The sequence below is a fragment of the Crassostrea angulata genome, chromosome 1 (assembly GCF_025612915.1).
Source record: "Crassostrea angulata isolate pt1a10 chromosome 1, ASM2561291v2, whole genome shotgun sequence".
Lineage (NCBI taxonomy): Eukaryota > Metazoa > Mollusca > Bivalvia > Ostreida > Ostreidae > Magallana > Magallana angulata.
The window spans coordinates 48,686,347-48,706,450 of NC_069111.1; the positions used below are offsets into that span (position 1 = coordinate 48,686,347).

Consider the following 20,104-nt stretch of genomic DNA (forward strand, 5'->3'; position numbering starts at 1 on the left):
GTTACCCTCATCAAAGTGATCTGAGTAGTATCCTTCCCTTTGGTGACCTATTTAAAAATTGAGGAGCTTGTTTCTACCAGAAGACAACACTTATGTGTCAACGATGAATGACTGAAGTGCTCTCCCTTAGACACTCAAGATAAAACAGATGTTCAAGAGCGCTTAAGGGTTAGCCCTGTATTGCAAAATCTGCGAAAATAAGTATCCTAAGGATGTTATGAAGTGAGCGCAATCATCTTAAGGGTTGGAAAATGAATCAAAACATATTACATGTAATTTGTAGGCTAGCACAAATATATATTTGTATAAGTCACGTAGTTTTAAATAATGTTAGCCATAATTATACACATGTAGTTTGAAATAAACATCAGAATGTGTATATAAAAAGTTAATTAACAAGCTAATCGCATTGCAAAATAGACAATTGTAGTAGAAACCTAATATTCTGGGTGAAAAAATCATGAAAATATTTTGTAAAATACAAACTCTACCATAATGAATTTGTTTTTATCTTGTTTCAACCAAAGAGATTTAAAAGTATAACAAAAGTAGTCACATAGTTTCAACCAAAGAAATTATAAAATGTAACAAATGTAGACACTTTATTCGCCCAATCAATAAATGTACATACATTTATTCGATTTTTAAGGAGGGTGGGCGATCAACAAATTCACCATCAGATCTATCTTAACATTTGGCATATAGTAGAACCATTTTAACAAGAGCTTGGACTTTGGGTAGTTAGTGTCAAACAGCATTGTGACGTAGGCCTGTCTATTTCATTGTAGACCACCCAGCTTTGGCTCTTTGAAATCAACAAGATTTGTCTGGCTTTTGAGCTATGACTACGCAATCGGTGTATATTTCACTTAAAACCAGCGTCATTTTAACTTCTTTTGACGCAAGAAATAGATAGATACGTCCTGCTGAAAGTCCAAGGTCTTGTTAAAATGGTTCTATTTCAATTTTGAGCAGTTCCCTATTTAATTCACAAGAAGGTACGATATAGCCTCAAATGGCCACGTCCATCCAACCCTACTTGGGTTTTATTGTTTGACACGTACGCGCTGATCCATTTTTCCAGGGAGGTCAGAGGGATAATTCTGCTTGAGATAGGGATTCCAATGCCTATTGTTAATAACTATAATATGTAAATTAAATAAGTTTTAACTTTTCGGGAGGTGTGTGTGTGTGTGTTGGGGGGGGGGGGATGTTGGCCTATCACCCACTCCCTATCTAGATCACGTTAAAAAGAAAACATTTAACGAAGAACATTAAAATTACAATTCACTTCTGCTGAAAGCTGAAAGCTTTAAGTATTTTCAAATGTAAACTCTTCAATGCAGATACACATTTATATTAGTACAATCTCATTTTCTTTATAAAAGATTGAAACTTGAGGACGGAAAGAACTAGTTTCCGGTTCATGATAAAGCTGTTACACCACAAAGACAAACAATATAAGTCCTTCTTAAAGTGGGTCCCTATGCTCAGCAGTGACTGATTTGGTTAAAGTCATGTTTTTTCCCTCTTGAGCCATAAGAATTACATCCTTTTTTAAGTAAAAGCCCCCAAAATTCACGTCTTGACAGTAATTTAGTCTTCTACAGGTGAAACCGGAGGGGGTGGGGAGGGGGTAGGGAGGGGGCGGGGAGGGGGTAGATTTTATCGCGGTTTTCAGCCATTATGCCCCTTCCTTTTATAGACCTTGTTTTCGGAAGTTATGGTTTTGCGAATTGGTTTCAAATTTCCTGAGTATTGCTTCATAATGATGCCTTACAAATAAGATATAAATATAAAATTTTATCAACAAGTATTTTCGTAATAATTTGAAAATGCGATTCCTTTTTTTTAACAGCCTCCTTATATTGTGATTTTCTTGCCCGTGACTTCAAATAATGAGGATTCCTTAAGCACCATCTAGCAGTGGACGAAATAATGAATAATTACATGTATGAGATTCGATGAATAAACATGGTGTGCTTCTTTGTCTCTGTCGTATATCGTTCGCATATTATCAGTTAATTTCCCGAAGAGACGTATCTCTCTTTACAGCCCCCCCCCCCCCCCGCAAGTGATTAGGGAAGTCAGTGTATTTTACAAGCTGATAAGAGTGTCGCGCGTGAAAAAATAGATTAAATTGAAAAAAAATCTTTTATAAGATGCAAACAATAGCCACAATATAAATCATTAAAACTGGTACCATGTAACTGAACTTGAGTTCTCTGCAAATTCAAAATAAATAGCAAAATAAAGTACATTTGTTTATTGTGTCCATAGTCTAAACGAACGATATATATATATATATATAGAGAGAGAGAGAGAGAGAGAGAGAGAGAGAGAGAGAGAGAGAGAGAGAGAGAGAGAGAGAGAGAGAGAGAGAGAGAGAGAGAGAGAGAGAGAGAGAGAGAGGGTTTTAGTTCTGTTGACAAAAAAGAAGTTTACGAATTAAACTTCACAAACACAGTATATCAATCCACAAACAGTGTATAATACTTCATTGTTCAGTTTGCCCCCTTTCTCTTTATTTACATCACAAACAGTGTAGAATACATATACTTTATTGTTATACATACTTTTTTCTCTTTGCTAGAAATCAAACATCACAAACAGTGTAGAATACCTATACTTCATTGTAAGGCATGCCTCCTTTCTCTCTACTTGAAATCAAACATCTCAAACAGTGTAGAATACTTTAATGTTAGGCATACTTCTCTTCTCCTTACTACTTATTTTATGAATATATAATATTAGTATATTTCAAATGAATGTACGTAAAATTACGCCTAAAACGCTCTCTCTCTCTCTCTCTCTCTCTCTCTCTCTCTCTCTCTCTCTCTCTCTCATAACGATCATAATAAGAGAATATCTGGATCGACGACACTCATTAATGTTGTACAGTTAGACAAAGTAGTTTGCAATTTAGAGGTTATCTTTTGTCTTGAACAGGTGTGGAAACCTCTAGGATATGGCGTTTTCTACCTTGGGTTTGCAAATTACTATACACAGGAAATAATATCGACTTAAACTAAACATACACAAGAAAAAAATGTGTACATAAATAGTTTACATTGTATTTTTCAAGTTCGAGTTGTATGCATTTAATAACATGTACAGTTTCCCATGTTGTTTTGTGATGCCAAATAATTTCCTCCTTCCTTTTTTGTAAAGAAAAAACACCTTTAAGTGGTAATATAACAAGCTTATAAGGTTAAAATAAGAGAACAACACTAATTATTTTAATATTATCTACCTAACTCTGATGTCAACCTGTAAAATATCCTCGCGACCTTAAATTGCCATTATACTAAACCGCTTCTCGAATATTCCAATATGACAAGCGGTATGCGCGCTGTTTTTCCTTAAATAAAAAAAATCATATGAATTTTCATTAGTTTTAATTTCCTTCGAAATGATGCCTCCGTCTATCAGTACTTTCAGTACTTTGATACAGTCTTCCAATAAATGGCGAGAAAAGAGAGGACAGCGCATCCTTAAATAAAAAAAATCATATGAATTTTCATTAGTTTTAATTTCCTCCGAAATGATGCCTCCGTCTATCAGTACTTTCAGTACTTTGATACAGTCTTCCAATAAATGGCGAGAAAAGAGAGGACAGCGCATTTTCGTGCAGATCCTATAGCTACCTTGCCTTTCCATTCAAAACAAAATTAGGAGTGCCGGTGGGTGGGATATGTAAGTGTCGCTTATGCAATACTATCAAAATGCTAGCTTGTTTTAGTAAAATCTCTACCTCACGTCACCCCCCCCCCCATTTTTCATCACACTTTCGGGCTATAATTAAAGAATATATAGAGCTCTTTACTTTTTTAGTTACACGATGTTTTTTTGGCATGAAAATAAATAAAACTAGAGTATATCAATCAGTGTATATAGTGATCACAACTAGGCATGACACATTTGTATGTTTATTTTATACTTAATTTTTTTAAAATGAGAGAGAGAGAGAGAGAGAGAGAGAGAGAGAGAGAGTTAATGTAATTTGTTCCAAAATCAGTCTAAACAAGTGGTAGGGTGGGAAAGTCAATGATGCTAGGAAGATTTCGGTACACGTATTTCTGGTGTACGTCTTTTTAACACTTCAGCAATTCCGTAGAACTAAAATGTAAAATATCACACAAAGACGACAATACATTTAAAATTAGGAGTGTATAATGACGACTGCTTTTAGAAGGTCAAAAAAATATGAGTCATTGAATCATAACAACAATACGAAGTGTAAAGGTCGGATTTTGGTTGACAATTTAAAACACTTCACACACTTACGTCTACATGTATACAACACTTCACTACTGCCAACCAACCGCAATTATGTTACATATGGACTAGAAAATTACAAGCGGCGTAGGCACAGTGATAAGTACATCATTGATATAAATATATGGTATGTAAGTATTAAAAAAAGAACGTATAATTTTAGCGGAAATCCCGAAACACGTCAAATCTTACTTAAAGGAACTAGCCTCGTGGTTTTTTGTGGGTAGAGTTACAAACATTTGTTTTTGGCGAGTTTTTATGGATGGCTGCCATATGAGATAAGAAATGTTGCATTGGAGGTGCCTGTGCTTCGTTCTGGCCCATCTAAGTCTAGTGTGGGGTAAGTTACCTGCTTTTTACTGATTTGATGCAAAACAGAAACTAGGCAAATTGCATCATGCAGATGAACTAAGAAATGACACTATAAAAATGGTAGCCCTACATATCTGTATAATATTCGTAATATTTCACAAGCTGTGTTCTATTTTTGTAAAAATGCGAAGTATTATTCCCGATAACCCTAGCTTTAGGTATATTTTGCATGGGAAGACATTAGTGACACAATTCAATTTTTTTTACAAGCCTAATAAATTTCTATCTTGATTTGAACTTCTTTTTCATAATTTTAATTTCCTTAATAACCATTTTTAACTTTTATTACAACTTCTTGCTTTTTTCCTTTTAAATATATATATATATATATATATATATATATATATATATATATATATATATATATATATATATATATATATATATATATATATATATATATATATATGAGAAATAACGAATGTGCTATATTTTTTCACATTTGATAGATAGTGTTTGTATGCCGTCTAATATAGAAGATAAATTACAAAGCACAGATTAGAATATCATTCATAAATTAGCAGTGTGGAAGATACAAAAACATTGCAAGAAATGAAAGAATATGTACTTTTTTTGTAATCAGAAAGACGTTGAAGATGTTTTTTCTCTTTGTGTTTAATGTCCAGTTTACACTTTATATAGAACAAAATATATCAAGAATTATTATACTAAAAGCCATCCGTGTTCAAACTTGTCCAGTTAATTTATAATCAGTTCAAATAATACCAGAGAGTTGTGTACACTTTGTAAATATCTTTATTATGCAACTTTGTTCATAAAAATTTATTGCTTTAACTGAAATTAGACAATTTTTTATATTGTTAAATCACATTTTCAATATCGTATATTTAAGAATTTCATAATGTTAAAATATAATAAGTGTTTATAGGGTGTAAATTAAAGTTGTATGTTGTTTTCCATAGCAAGAAATGTATGCTTTGCTGAGACTCCTTGAAGCCCACTGGCTTCGCATTTTGCGTGCCTCGCATATGTTTGAATACAATTCTGATAAGCTTAATGGCTCAAAACTGAAATAAAAAAATGAAAATATCAGAAAGACTAACGTGCAGGGGGGGGGGGGGGGGTGACTTCAGTACTTTTGTAGTCCTCAAATCGTCCCGTTATATTCTTTGATGTACATTGAGGAGGGGGGGGGGGGGGGGGGGGGGGGTCATGGAACAGCTCTTCCCAGTACTCTCACTTTCTCCGAGGTCTTCCGACTGTGCAGCGAGCACTGGCATGTAAGACGGCTTTGTACTACTACAATTATGTTAATTAAGGTCAAACTTGACTTATCTTCCAGTACTTTTCTATTAATGTTCTATGTCTGAAATATGAATATTTCCTCTACGTATATAAATCCGTAGGAATTTTATCTTTTATTTCTATTTGGATAATATTATATAATTTTAATGCATTTTTAATGCAATAATAAGGAAAATCCAAAATATTTTTTCTATAAAAATACCCTGGCATGGTACTCCTCGTTGTTTTGGCATAAACACGCTTATCGTGATAAGATGTAAATAAATAAGGAAAAAATATTCCTTTTTAGTTTTTTTGTGGAATTTGTTGAAATTTTAAAAATTAAAAAAGTGGAAATCCATTCTAAAATTCACCGCGACACTTTTTTATTCATGCTGTTTAACTACCCTTGTATCGGGGGTAACGTTTTAGGAAGGATATTTCCTTTAGGTCCGAAGGGGGCAGGGAAATATAGTTCACGCTTTGCTGTTAAGAGGGCACGATGATCACGGTCGTTTTTAGACTAAACGAATCTCCTTAAGAAGAAGAGCATGGGAAACATTTAAATTTTAAAGTTAATGAACTCGACCTACAATCCATAAAAATGACCTAGTTTCAAATATTGAAAATTGTTTAAAAAAGTTCTTAATTTCATGATGTTCCAAAGAATTTGCTTAATCTTAGAACAACTTCTGACCTTAAGTTACGATAGATTTTCACCCACACTGTTACTGTCACTCGATCATAAAAGATCGAATTTCTTCTTTATGTATCCTATTCAAATGTTGTTTTATTGTAATCAATGACCACCATATGAACATACGTACATTATACATGTAGTTCTTTCCAAAGGAAGATTGAAAGGCATAATAACTACAAGTAAAGGGGACTGGATGATCAACAAATTAACCATCAGATCTACGTAATTGTTTTGGATATGATCTGTTTAGCCCTACACTATAAGTAAAGAAAACATCCATGTATAACCCAGGTAACAGGTTGATCCTCCGTTTTGTATTATGTTTTTTCTTTGTGTTTAATGTCCAGTTTACAATTCATATGGAACAATTTTAATCAAGAATTATTATACTAAAAGCCATCTGTGTTCAAACTTGTCCAGTTATTTTATAATTAGTTCAAATAATACCAGAGAGTTGTGTAAACTTTGTAAATATCTTTATTATGCAACTTGCTTTATTGATTTCTATTTGGATAATACCGGTATTATATAATTTCCATGCATTTTTCATGTAATAATAAGTAAAAACCAAAATATTCTTTCTATAAAAATACCCTGGCATGGTACTCCTCGTTGTTTTGGCATAAACATGCTTATCGTGATAAAATGTGAATAAAAAAAGAAATATTCCTTATTAGTTTTTTATGGAATTTGTTGTAATTTTAGAAATAAAAAAAGTGGAAATCCTTTTTAAAATTCACCGCGACACTTTTTTAAAGCAATATGAGCTGAATTTTTTAGAATTTTATTTTGGTGCAAAAACCTTTTATGAAGATAAGTCTGCATGTAACTAAAACTTTTATGATAAATAAGATTTAACCAACTCATTTATTTTTGTCAAAATAAAGATTTCTCTTCTAAGGAATATATAGCAGATCAATTTTTGTACAGGACGACAATAATTCAATTTTGCTCCAATTAATGCTTCTTAAAGGCTTTTCCTACAAAATATGGCTAACAGAAATTTAAAAGCCATGATGTTTTCTGTTATTATTGAAGAAAATAACATTTTCGTAAATAAAAAAATTTCGCAATGAAAATTTCAGCTTATAGTGCTTTAATCATGCTGTTTAACTACCCTTGTATCGGGGGTTACGTTTTTAGGAAGGATATATCCTTTAGGTCCGAAGGGGGCAGGGAAATATAGTTCACGCTTTGCTGTTAAGAGGGCTCGATGATCACGGTCGTTTTTAGACTAAACGAATCTCCTTAAGAAGAAGAGCATAGGGAACCATTAAAATTTTAAAGTTAATTAACTCGATCCACAAACCATAAAAAATGACCTAGTTTCAAATATTGAAAATTGTTTAAAAAAATTCTTAACTTAATGATGTTCCAAAGAATTGGCTTAACCTTAGAGCAACTTCTGACCTATCTTAAGGTACGATAGATTTATTACGCGCACAGCGACACAACACTGTTACTGTCACTCGATCATAAAAGGTCGCCGAATTACTTCTTTATGTATCCTATTTAAATGTTGTTTTATTGTAATCAATGACCGCCATATGAAAATACGTACATTAAACATATAGTTCTTTCCAAAGGAAGATTGAAAGGCATAATAACTACAAGTAAAGGGGGCTGGATGATCAACGAATGAACTATCAGATCAAACAATTAACCATCAGATCTACGTAAATGTTTTAGATATGATCTGTTTAGCCCTACACTATTAGTAAAGAAAACATCCATGTATTTTAAATTTCAAAGTTTATTCAGAGTTCTCCATCTAAAGGAGATCTAAAAATGGTCACGACCATTGAACCCTATTATTTAAAAAAAATAACCCAGGTAACAGGTTGATTCTCCGTTTTGTATTATGAATTTCAAAGTACTCAAACTTTTTGAAAATATAATTTAGTTCTTAAACAGAAAATGTATATAACACGTGCACAAACTACAGCTAAGGTCAACTTATTCCTTCCTTTGTTTACAAATACTATTTCAGGCTTTGATCTTGTGCGTCTCACCAACCCAGAGGCAGACGGAAGCTACACTGTTGAAGTTCGTTATGACCAGAAATGGCGGACTCTGTGTGGCCACAATTGGTATCCAGCCAACGCACGTGTCGTCTGCAAACAAGTTGGCCAACCGTCGTAAGTTTTTTGTTGTTGAAAAATTATCATTTTTCAAGTCTAATTAGTCACAACTTGTCGTAAGTGCTTCAACGTGTATCATGCAGGCAGATTTTGGTAAAAAATATTGCAAGAAATGCAAAGACATGATTGATTTTGCTGTTCATGGCGCTAATGGCTTGACATAGGTGTCAAGTACGATTTTATTTTGACATGACGGTTACTCGTAACGTGCCAAAAAAATGACATACGAGCTGTACTTGCAACTTAAAAATGTAGTATACGGGACGTAAGTTCGCCTTGCGAACCGAATGAAATGAAGATTTATCTCCAAACATAATATTTATTTCGTATTTGATACTAAAAGATATTTAAATAAAGATGTGAATTTGTCAAAGGGGGGGGGGGATGTGTAAAATACTTTTGATTTACGAACTTTAATCTTTTTCAAAGAGGAGAAAGACAGTGACTGTGAAATTTCTACTCTAGTGAATAGACTAGATCAAAACGGACACCAAAAATAAAGAATTTTTGAAAGAATAATTCATTTGATTGAAAATTGCTCTACATCTAGGAAAAAAGTCTGGGTATACATCTTATTTTAACAAAATATCAAATAAGAATATTCCCTTTATGAATACGTTATTCAAACTTACAAATATGTACGGAATGCTTAGACGAAACTTTCAATTTGACAAACGTTAATTCAGTGTTTTTAGTATCAGTGTTTAAAACAGTAACACCGTTTACGCTTTATTTAATTTTAGATTTATAAAAGTTTTTCTTGTACTTTGAATTCAATGTCATTATAAAAACAATATTGAAATGTTATTGTCATTAGAGAATAGATATGTTAATAAATACTTTCAAATGGAGGAAATACTCACAATCTAATCAATATTTAAATTTATTCTTTTCATCTATTCTTTCAAATGTTACTGCATTTGTTTGATACTGCATTTGTTTGGGTTTTAAGTAAAAATAAGGGATATTTCTAAGAAGCTTTTTTTACTGCATGGGGACATTTTGAGGAGTGGTAAAAGTTACTCATACCCACCACAAACAAGTTGTTTACGACATGGCGTAAGTTTGATGAAGCAACTGGACATTCAAAACTATCCAAGGTTTTCTTGCGAGATCAGAAAACGTTCTTAGCAGTTGCGCTTAAGCCTTAGTCACAGCTGACGGTACGTCTTTGGTAATCGTATATACAATTTTTTACACCAACGTGCGATGCCTGTAGGAACCGTCCTTCCGTGTTATGATTGTCGTGCACAGACGTACGTTTGCCTTGCGATCGGCAGTAATAACATTCGCGTCGTAGGTCACCTGCAATTCAGACGTACTGACTACTTTCTGTGCCCCACGACAGATGCACGGAATGTTATTAGTTTTCAATTAAATGAAGAATATTTTATCTCTAGATATGTACTGATATTTATCTACTGCAAGCAAGTAAATACATGTATTGACACATCAAAAGAATTCGCAGAAAAAGATGACTATTATTCTGTAATTGCTGCCTTATGAGATTAGCTAAACAGGTCGACAGAAATGAGGAATGTTTTGAAAACATAATTTATCTTTCGTACCTAGGAGCATAAAATATAGAAGACTTCTCTGAAATCTAGAAGAGAATCTGTGAAAAAATCTAATTTCAGCGAATTAATTATAAACTGATAAGTTTTCGGGCCAATGTAATATCTTTATTAAAATAAATGATTTTAAAATGTTGTTAACTATTTGTTGAACTTAAAAATATCTTTAAAAAAGGATTTGACGAAACTTTCAATTGAAAATAAAAAAACCCCACATCGAATTTCTTTGTTTTTACAAATGTTGTTATGAAGGTGGTGACACCATTTACGCTTCATTCATTGTATAAAAATCAAAATCTACGAGGGTTGTCCCAAAAAAGCGTAGACAAGTGGCGTTATTCAGTCAATCGAAGACAAAGGCAGATGAAATTTGTGCCACAAAGGGTTCAATAAATTTGCATTCAAATAATGTTTTAAAATCGAACATTGTTTGAGATTAAATTAGTGAAATGAAAGCATGTTAGATCAGAAATTCGACATGCGGCGCAATGTCAAAAACAAAAAGTTAAAATCAACATAATGAATTGAAAATCGGGAGGAAAAGTACTTTTCGAATGAAAAAATTCAAATAAAACATACACTGATATTTCATAATAATTCTGTTATTTACTCAGAAAATGTTTTGGCTATAACAAAACTTTTAACTATTTTATAGCGCGTTTTGTGACAAGTTGAAAAGTTAACTGGTAGTAAAATGACGTTGTCAGCGTTTAAGGCGGCGCAGCAGTAACTGATACAATTTTGTAAAGACCATGAAATAAATCCTAAGCGACTTTGGAAGTAAATGAAATTAACAAAATCGATGAGAAATGCGTGTTCTGAATAAGTAATTAAACAACATTGAAACTTTTTGAACAAGTATGATGACAATAAGTGGAAAAAAGAAACCCCGAACGATATCAATGGACGTCAAAATGTTGAACGACACATTTCGGTAAGACGGACGTTAGACAACAAGTAATACGGGGCAAGTTTGGAGCCGACAGATCGTTTGTACTTAGAAAATATTTAAAAAATACAAAACTAGAAATATATATTGAATGTGCAAGCAGGGTACATGTTCAAAGATAATATTTTTTCTAAGACATTTTCGGAAATAAAACGTAAATATTATCGTAAGCGATTTGGAGGGTTTAGCAACAACGTAAAACTGGAAATTTTCGACGTCGCATATTGCGCCGCCTGACAAAACTTGTTGTTACTAGTTATTCATTTTCTCGAGAAATAAATAAAGTACAGATTTGAACTTTTCAGCATTGTTTGCCAAAGGGTCATTGAAGAAAACACAGAAGTATAATGAAATTGCTGTGAACAGAGTATAAATTATGTGTCCTGTCTACATTATTTTGGGACAACCCTCGTACAAATTCTTTTCTGATATTGTGATTTTGATACAATTATGAAAACATTTTTATTAAGTTTTTTTGGTTATGTGTCATATGAGATGATAATCTTTATTTTTAAATGGAGAAATTACTCTTTTTACAAAACAAAATTACCATACTCACAAAACAACATCATACAGGAAAAGTTTTGTGTGTGGTTGGTTAATTAGAATTTTGTTAAAAATATCGTTCTGCGTGAAGATCCTTTTATCTCCTTACTCCGAAATATTTAAAGGAATATTCAGCTCCATCTTGTCCCGTTCGTCTTCTTTGCCTTCCATCTTTTGGTTTGAATTGGTTTGTTTGATTTCGGTTTTTAGAAGGGGGTTTAATACTAGAATCTTTGATTTGATTTTGATGAATGGTAAAACTGTTGATTCTCTTATCCCTATGGGAATTTTTTTTATAATCATTTTATTATAATCTTGTTTATTGGCAACTGCACGCACCACGAGCAATTGGTGTACGCATGGCATAAGTGTGAAGTACGTTTACTGGGAGTTCAATTTATATGTTGATATAGAGCACATGCGACTTGCAGTCAACGTAGGTATAACGCAAGGGACAAGTGAGATCTCCTTACGTCATTCGTGCAATTCAAAACGTGCGGTTATCTTACGGGTTCCTTGAGTGTGGTGCAAGTGCAGCGTACGTTTTCAGATCTCGCAAGGAAACCGTGGTGATTGTTGTGCATTTCCAACAACCACTGTGCGTGCTTACGGGAAGCATACGTCCTTCCATAATCGTACTGATGTACTTGCGTGTCTCGCAAGATTTTTTAAAATAAAAGAAATAATATGAAAAAAATCGTGTACCACCCGTTGAAGCACCTACGACCAGTTGTGACTCAGGCTTACCTATCATCGAAAGGCCTTTTAAATGAAAAAAAATTGGGTTAAAAATGATCTCTAGTTATAAATACTTCCCCCGGAGACTAAGTGCATAATATAATTCTTTGTCAGACAAAAAATCTCGTTGTAGGTTGTAGGAGACAAAACGTGCTCAGAATAACAATGAATGAACTGTCAATATAGAAGTACATACTGAGTAACTACACAAAATTCCCATCTCTTCTTTGTGATTTGTACCTTTCCTGTGATGTATTCCATGAATATACATATAATTTAATATATTCTTGTTAAAAATAATCTTAATATTCTATCTGATCACTTGTAGCTGCATATGAAACAAATGCAACAATTAACAAAACCTTGATATTTTGAAGAATTATCGAATTTGTTTCCGAATTTGTTCTCAGAGGGAGATGTGTAGCAGACTTTCGAACGATTGACAAACATGCTGGAGAGGACTTCGAAGGGATTAATCTGAATTATAAGTGCCTAGGAAACGAAACAGCTCTACATAAATGTCCCTCTGTAATGCAAGATTTGCTGTCTCTAAGCAGAGATTGCATGACTAATGTCCGTCCTGCAGTCATATGTGGTTCTAGTTAGTATTTGTTTAATTTTATTTGATCACCAATTTAATGAACAATTATTATTTTTTTTGCAATGCTTAATTTGTTATACTCATTTGATTGCTGAAGTTTTATTTATCGTCCAAAGGATACATGTAATATCTAAATAAGTAGTGAGAAGTACAAAGTTTTAAAATAACACGTGGGTGATATTTTAGATATACTCACTCTTTGACTTACATTAACAGTAATCTATTACAGTAAAGTAATTAGTTTATCTCGATCATAATAGAGACATGAAACTTTTTTAAAAAGTAAGGTCCAGTCTGTTAATAACATAACAATAAGTTATTTCGAATATATGAATGTATAACAGTAATACAACCCCCCCCCCCCCAAAAAAAAAAAAAAAACAGAAAAAAAACAAACAAAAAACAACCCCAAAACCCATTGATAATCAATTTACAAATGACGAAAAAAGATGGCGACAGAATACGACCACTAATGAGCGTTTTGAAAGATCTGTTATGTAAATTTAAAGTATAACAAGATTTTCATTATAGCGTCAAATAATAAACATGTTTTGAACTTCAATATGGATAATATTTAAAAGCACAATAGGTCTAGAAATATTCTTATTTGTTTACTTACTATGTAAAGCTTTTATTGTTTTTTAACCTTTTAATCAAAGCCTGCCCTTAATATTGCAGGTTGTCCTTCGTGGCGTTATGGGCCAGATTGTCTCCCCTGTCGCTGTAATATTAACAACACGATGAACTGCGACACAGACTCGGGAAAGTGCACGTGCAAAGCAGGGTATTCTGGAGATTTATGCGACTGCGTGGCGGGAAATCATACGTGCAATCTTACAACATCGTACTGTCACGTGGACAGTGGGAACCCGGTTTGTCTCTGTAAGAAAGGAATAATATCGTCCGCCCAGAATCCATGTGTTGGTAAGCAAATACGGAGAAGTTAGTGATTGTCAGCTAAGTTCTAACTAAGATAGTCCAGTGTCGAAAACTCATCAGGAACCAGGATTTATTTTTTTCATATCTTGATTAGAAAAAATATTTTTTACAGTGAAACATCGTTGCACTGATGAGCTTTGGCTCCTACTTTAATATCTTCTGTCAGCTGATATCTAATTGTGTTATTGGATGGAAACTATAAATCCAATTAAGTTCTTGCGTAGTAAATGTGTTATCGTACAAAAATCCCCTTTTTTCATGTTTTTCAGATTTTGGTTTGCGTTTTATAAATAATAGATCCGTAGCGGAGAGTGGGGAGGTAGAATTCTATAGGAATGGCACATGGAACCCTCTATGTTTTGGAAGAACGTCCTCACAGAACATTCTAGGCACACAAGACGTCATTTGCAGACAGCTAAGTTTACCAACGTAAGTGTTCAACATCAGCGTACGAATTCTAAATAATTTCATCATTCTGCTAGACTTGTTTGATTTTTGACAAAACTAGCATCTACGTTTTCGTAGATGTATTTAAAATTGTCAGAAAAAAGCATATTCTGTTAAGATTTTCAATGTTTTTGTATTTTTTCAATAACCAGAACCCACGCTAAACTATACCTTAAGAACTTCATAAGTCGATCGCAGTTGCCAGAATATGAGATATCCGAAGCGGTGTGTAGCGGATCGGAATCCTCGCTCACTGAGTGTAGGATGTCCCTGGTACCCGCACTGAAATGCAACATGGCATTAGGAATCCACTGTTTTTCAGGTATTAAAAGAAAATGATAAAATACATTTTGTATTACATTTCTTGTGATAAGGGTGAATTAGTTACGCTCGAATCTTTTTTTTACCGATAATTACCGGTATTTTGTTTCTGGTCTTTGATACCATCTTCTACAGTCCTACAATTCTATGCTTGAAAAGTTTTATGTTCACACCAGAGTGATTTTGGTCACTGAAACTACCTACAAATAAAAAACCTTACACAACAGCAATTTTCTAATTCCGTTGAAATAAACCATTTAAATCTGACTTTTTTAAAAACATGTACAGATTTAGATGTATTAGATTTTAATGCAGTAATGTATTAATTTACACGTTTAAGTTTTCAATTACATGTACTTATTTTTACCAAGAAAGTGTCACGGTTCTGGATTCCTGATTGCAGGATTTTATTTAAAATACTCTTCATTTTCGCGAGTCATCATGTATACTAATGTACTAGGAGTCAGAAACAAAGTGTTGGACATCTTTAAATGGATATTTTTTTAACCAAAAAAATTTATTCATTTTAGTGTGTCCAGAATGGCAGTTTGGAAAGAGTTGCAAACCTTGTTCCTGTAACAAAACCAACTCTGTCAGCTGTGACCATATCACGGGGCAATGTACCTGTAGATCCGGGTTTTCTGGGGCAACCTGTGATTGTTTGAAGGGAAACAACCCATGCAACGAGACTATATCAGAGTGTCATTTGCCGACGATTACTAGTACACCAGTGTGTATGTGCAAAACGGAATACATGAGGAAAAATTACAGCTGCATTGGTAATTGATATAAAAATATTTAAAAAAATATAACCAAGAACCTTTGCACATTTCTATAGTAATAACGATTTTATAGGGAAAAAAATTAAAGGGGCATATGGTCACGAATTTGGTTAAAATTTATTTTTCCGTTTTTAATGTTTACAGTGCTTCATTTATTCCGAAATGTCTGACGTTTACTTGGCTTTTTTTAACGGCTTTGATATTTTACATGCTAGGTAAACGTCAGCACGCGCACCATTACATAATCTTAAAATTCGCCTCGTCCAAGTGGACACGGCATTCTCGGCTCAATTTTAGATATTCACGAGTTGTATCAAATGTTTCACTCACACAACTAATTAATAAAACGATGATTTTACTACTCACTAAAATCGCTTTTATGGGTCTTAACATCCCATAAACATGCTCTTTTGAATACAATTTAACAGCCTGTTGAGATCTGTTTTGATTTTGTGCATTTTTAAAAAGCTCGCGAAAAAAATCGTTTATCAATGTGATTATCAAAATCTGCAGTAAAGTTATTATCAAAATGTGCAGTTAAACTATTTTTAAGCTGTATTATTGAGTTTAACACATATATATTTAAAATCGAAAATAAAATTTATTTTTCTCAGACCCAATACGCTTGTCCAATAAAACCGTCACAACTACATCCAGTGGAACCAAACTATATGAAGGAAGAGTCGAGGTTTTTATCAACGGGACCTGGGGAACTATTTGTGATGATACCATTTTTTCTGGAAACAAGCTTGCCAGAGTCCTTTGTAATAGTTTAGGTTACCCAAGGTAGTAATACGGCTCCTAGAACCCCCCCCCCCCCCCACGCTTAAATATTATCAACATATTACTAGGTGCGTGGATTATACTGGACCTATCATGATTTATTCATGGTCAGCAACGTCCATATAAGGAGATAGCGAAGCTTTTCCACAGAAAAATGAATAAGAAAAGGATTAACACCGGTATTTGATTTGTCAATGAAGTGGAAAATTATAGTTTTAAATCTTATACCCAGTGCTCGCAACCGATATTTTAGATATGAATAATTTTGAAATATTTGATATCAACAATCGCAAATTGCACAAAACTATGAAGTGCTTTATTTAATTTGAATTATTTATTCATTTTTTTGAATAATTCTTTTCTTCTAAATGACAATCAGTCTATTTATCTAGTTTGTAGATATGCATTTACAATAACATATAATGTATGGTTTACAGCAATTACAGCAAGGAAGTGGGAAGTGCATACTATGGAGAAGGCAGTGGTCCTATACATTATACATATCAGTATTGTATTGGAACTGAAACTTCGATATCTCAGTGCCTCTCTTCAACATCTCTATCGTGTGGTCATCACGAAGACATGGGGATCAAATGTGGCGCAGGTAATGCTGTGATACCATGTATACGGCGGCTGTTTAATTCTCCACCTTCCTTACATTGTATACGTAGGTAAGATACTGTATGCAGGCTTATTTTGCGCCCCGGTAAGAACAATAACGAATGTAATGTGATAAAACAGGGCGAATAGTTTCCTGGATATAGTAAAAAGATACAGTTTAAATGGACAACGAACTAAGTGTATGTAGTAGGATATTTGTCTGACAAGAAATATTGTCTGCTATTCTTTTAAGCAATCTTGACAGGCGTTTGTGTGGTATAGGACATTTGTCGATATTAATGTGGATTAAAAGCGTATAATATTTCAGTGTTTTCACCTGTTTAAAATTTTCAAATTTGACAATTTGACCCAAAAAGTACGTTTTCAAATTTTTGAAAAGAAAGCCCAGAGGGATTCTTATTCATGACAGATATTTTTGTGAACGAGCGCTCTAAACAATTGCGATACGTTGTTCTGTAACAACTTAGAGAAGGAAAATATCTTTAAAACTATATTTGACTTTATTGTTTATTTCGTTAGAAAGTACGTTACAATGTGGAGGTGTCCCATATCATCCTCTGTGTTCTGCTAGCTGAAAAGTTCCCTGTTTATCTTGTGCTTTATTTTTTTTGTAACGCATTCATTTAACTTGAGAATTTTAAAAAATGCACAAAACTTGCCTTAATATGCTACCATCTAATGTAAAGTTCTACAAAGTTGGTTAGCACTAAAGTTATATTCTAAGAAAGTTGCTTTGATCATTTACATTTACAAGAGTGAGAACTCTTTCTTATAATTGGAAACGGTTTGATGGTCTTAACATGATGTGATTTTGATGATTTTCAGAATGCCCGGACTTTTCCTTCGGAGAAGAATGTATTCAATGTCAGTGTGTTCGTGCCAATACCCGTTTTTGTAATAAAACAACAGGGGAGTGCATATGCAAGAACAGTTATGAAGGACAAACATGTTCCTGTTTAAAAGGCAACCATACCTGTAATTTGCAAACGTCGATATGCGAAAGTGGAAAATGTTTCTGCAAACATGACAACAAGGCAGCCAATTCCTCTTGTTTCGGTATGTACATTGTATATATTTTACTTAGCTATTGATGTACACGGATTAGCAAATATGTTTGCAAATTGTTTTTTCATCTTTGTTTTAAGAAAGACTGAGATTAGTCCAGAACAATGGAACTAAAGTCCAGTATTATACAAACGGCAGTTGGAACTATCTTTGTTACGACAATTCTTGGGGAGCCTCCTATCTCTGTCAAAGATTGCATCTTCCGACGTAAGTTTATAACTTTAAGGAAAATAATTTTGTGCTTAATATTGACATCAAATAAGTTTGTGCTAAATATTGACATCAAATAATTTTGAGCTAAATATTGACATCAATATTGAAATATTTTGAGTGACAATCACGCAAAAGACTTGCTATTTTAATTTCAGGTATATTGCAAAGCTTGATTTTTCCCATACGACACAACAAGGTTACGAGTTTAAAATTGATGAAAACTGTAGATATTCAAACGTCTCCAACGCTGACTGCCTGGTTGTTGCGGAAACGCCAACTTATTGTAACATGGGCTTAGCGAATCTGCAATGCCTTCATGGTAAACAATGTTTTCAGACTTTTAAATAAGACTTAACTTGATCAGCAAATATGATAAATCTACAGGATTAACATTTTGATTTAGATTTCTTTTGCTTGATTGCAGCAATGGTCATGTAGTAAGAGACCTAATTAAGTGCGTTCAGATTATTCCCCTATTCCCCTCCCCCATCTCAAACAGAGTTGATCTCACACGAAAATAAATAGTTGGCGATGATTTGAATTTCGAAATATTTTTAGGTCACCTGAATTAATAAAAACACAAAGTTATGATCAGCAAAGAGACATCTACTGTGACGATGCTAGGGTCAGATTTCCTGTATGTGTTAGGGTTGGGCTTTACAAGAAACTTAATTAGAACGTTTATTCCCTTAAAATTTTCTTCACTACTTTTAGACATCCAGCAAACGAAATCAGCTCAGGATTCTTTTGTTAGTTAGGGTGGATCTCTATTGATAAGTGCAATAATTATGCAATTCTCTTCTAAAAGACTATCTTCTTTACTACTAAATATTCAACAGACAAACTAGGCAAATGATTATAATAAGCAAGAAAGTATTCATTATAATTGTGAAAATTTGGTCCCAAAACAAGTGTTAATGGTGTTAAGGCGGGGCTCTATTAGTCTTATAGTGAACATGAAACAATTTTTTAAAAAATCTGCATTTTAAGTACTTGGTATTTAGCAGGCAGACTAAGTGTGTGCATATGATGAAGAAAGAAGTTTTCTCAAGTTCAATGAAACTCATGACACCTATAATTGTAATGTTATTGTGCTTGTGTGTTTGGGGAGCGGTCAATAGTCATAAAGTGAAATTGTATTTTACTTAAAATAAAATTGAAATTCCTCTCTCCAAATAATTGGCAAACCAGCAAGCTGACCAATTTTATCATAATAATGGAAATAAGTCCTCTACTAATAAAGAATATTTATTGCCCCTGAGTAAGTGGTTGAGATATCTGAAGGGAAAGGGAACTATTTGTCATATTGTAGATATACACCGGTTCTTAAAAATATTCTACTTCTGAGCATCTTGCAAGAAATGACTTCATAATGAAGTTATTCGAGGCCAAATAATAAAATTATTGATGCACTGGTGAGGGGTTCTGGTTTCAATGATTATGTAAGTAAAACATGCTAAAACATAATCCAAAAATTAAAAAAGTGGTTGTTATAAGCTACTCATACCAATCCATGTTTTGACATGTCTTTGTATACGATATAAAACTCAAGTGGCCATTAAGACCTGGCCTCTTGCTATATTCTGAGATTTAAAACATAAACAAATATCTATCAAAAAATCATCATTTAAATTATACCAGGTTTCCTCAGAATGTTAATGCTGATTGGCAGATATTTCAGTTGAATAATTTTTAAAGTAGATGTAAAGAATATCTATCTATACTACTATATTAAAATAATAGATTCGAATTTTTTAGCTTTAATACCGAGAAATCGGAAGAGTGCTGT

At 33.2% G+C, this 20,104-nt stretch overlaps 1 protein-coding gene across 2 annotated transcripts in view; it reads left to right on the forward strand.

The window, feature by feature from the left end:
* The first annotated feature begins 4,307 nt into the window (after window positions 1–4,307).
* Window positions 4,308–20,104, forward strand: part of LOC128180917 (uncharacterized) — a 123,175-nt gene continuing 107,378 nt past the window's right edge. Inside the window, exons 1-12 of one of the 2 annotated variants that reach the window (XM_052849130.1) lie at window positions 4,308–4,618; window positions 8,586–8,733; window positions 12,954–13,144; window positions 13,823–14,068; window positions 14,353–14,512; window positions 14,683–14,852; window positions 15,382–15,630; window positions 16,248–16,419; window positions 16,854–17,020; window positions 17,863–18,093; window positions 18,183–18,309; window positions 18,471–18,634. In XM_052849130.1, coding sequence (XP_052705090.1) covers window positions 4,564–4,618; window positions 8,586–8,733; window positions 12,954–13,144; window positions 13,823–14,068; window positions 14,353–14,512; window positions 14,683–14,852; window positions 15,382–15,630; window positions 16,248–16,419; window positions 16,854–17,020; window positions 17,863–18,093; window positions 18,183–18,309; window positions 18,471–18,634 — 2,080 coding nt within the window. In that variant the 5' untranslated portion in view covers window positions 4,308–4,563. The remainder of the gene's footprint in view (window positions 4,619–8,585; window positions 8,734–12,953; window positions 13,145–13,822; window positions 14,069–14,352; window positions 14,513–14,682; window positions 14,853–15,381; window positions 15,631–16,247; window positions 16,420–16,853; window positions 17,021–17,862; window positions 18,094–18,182; window positions 18,310–18,470; window positions 18,635–20,104) is intronic. The other variant, XM_052849122.1, reaches the window with a different exon arrangement.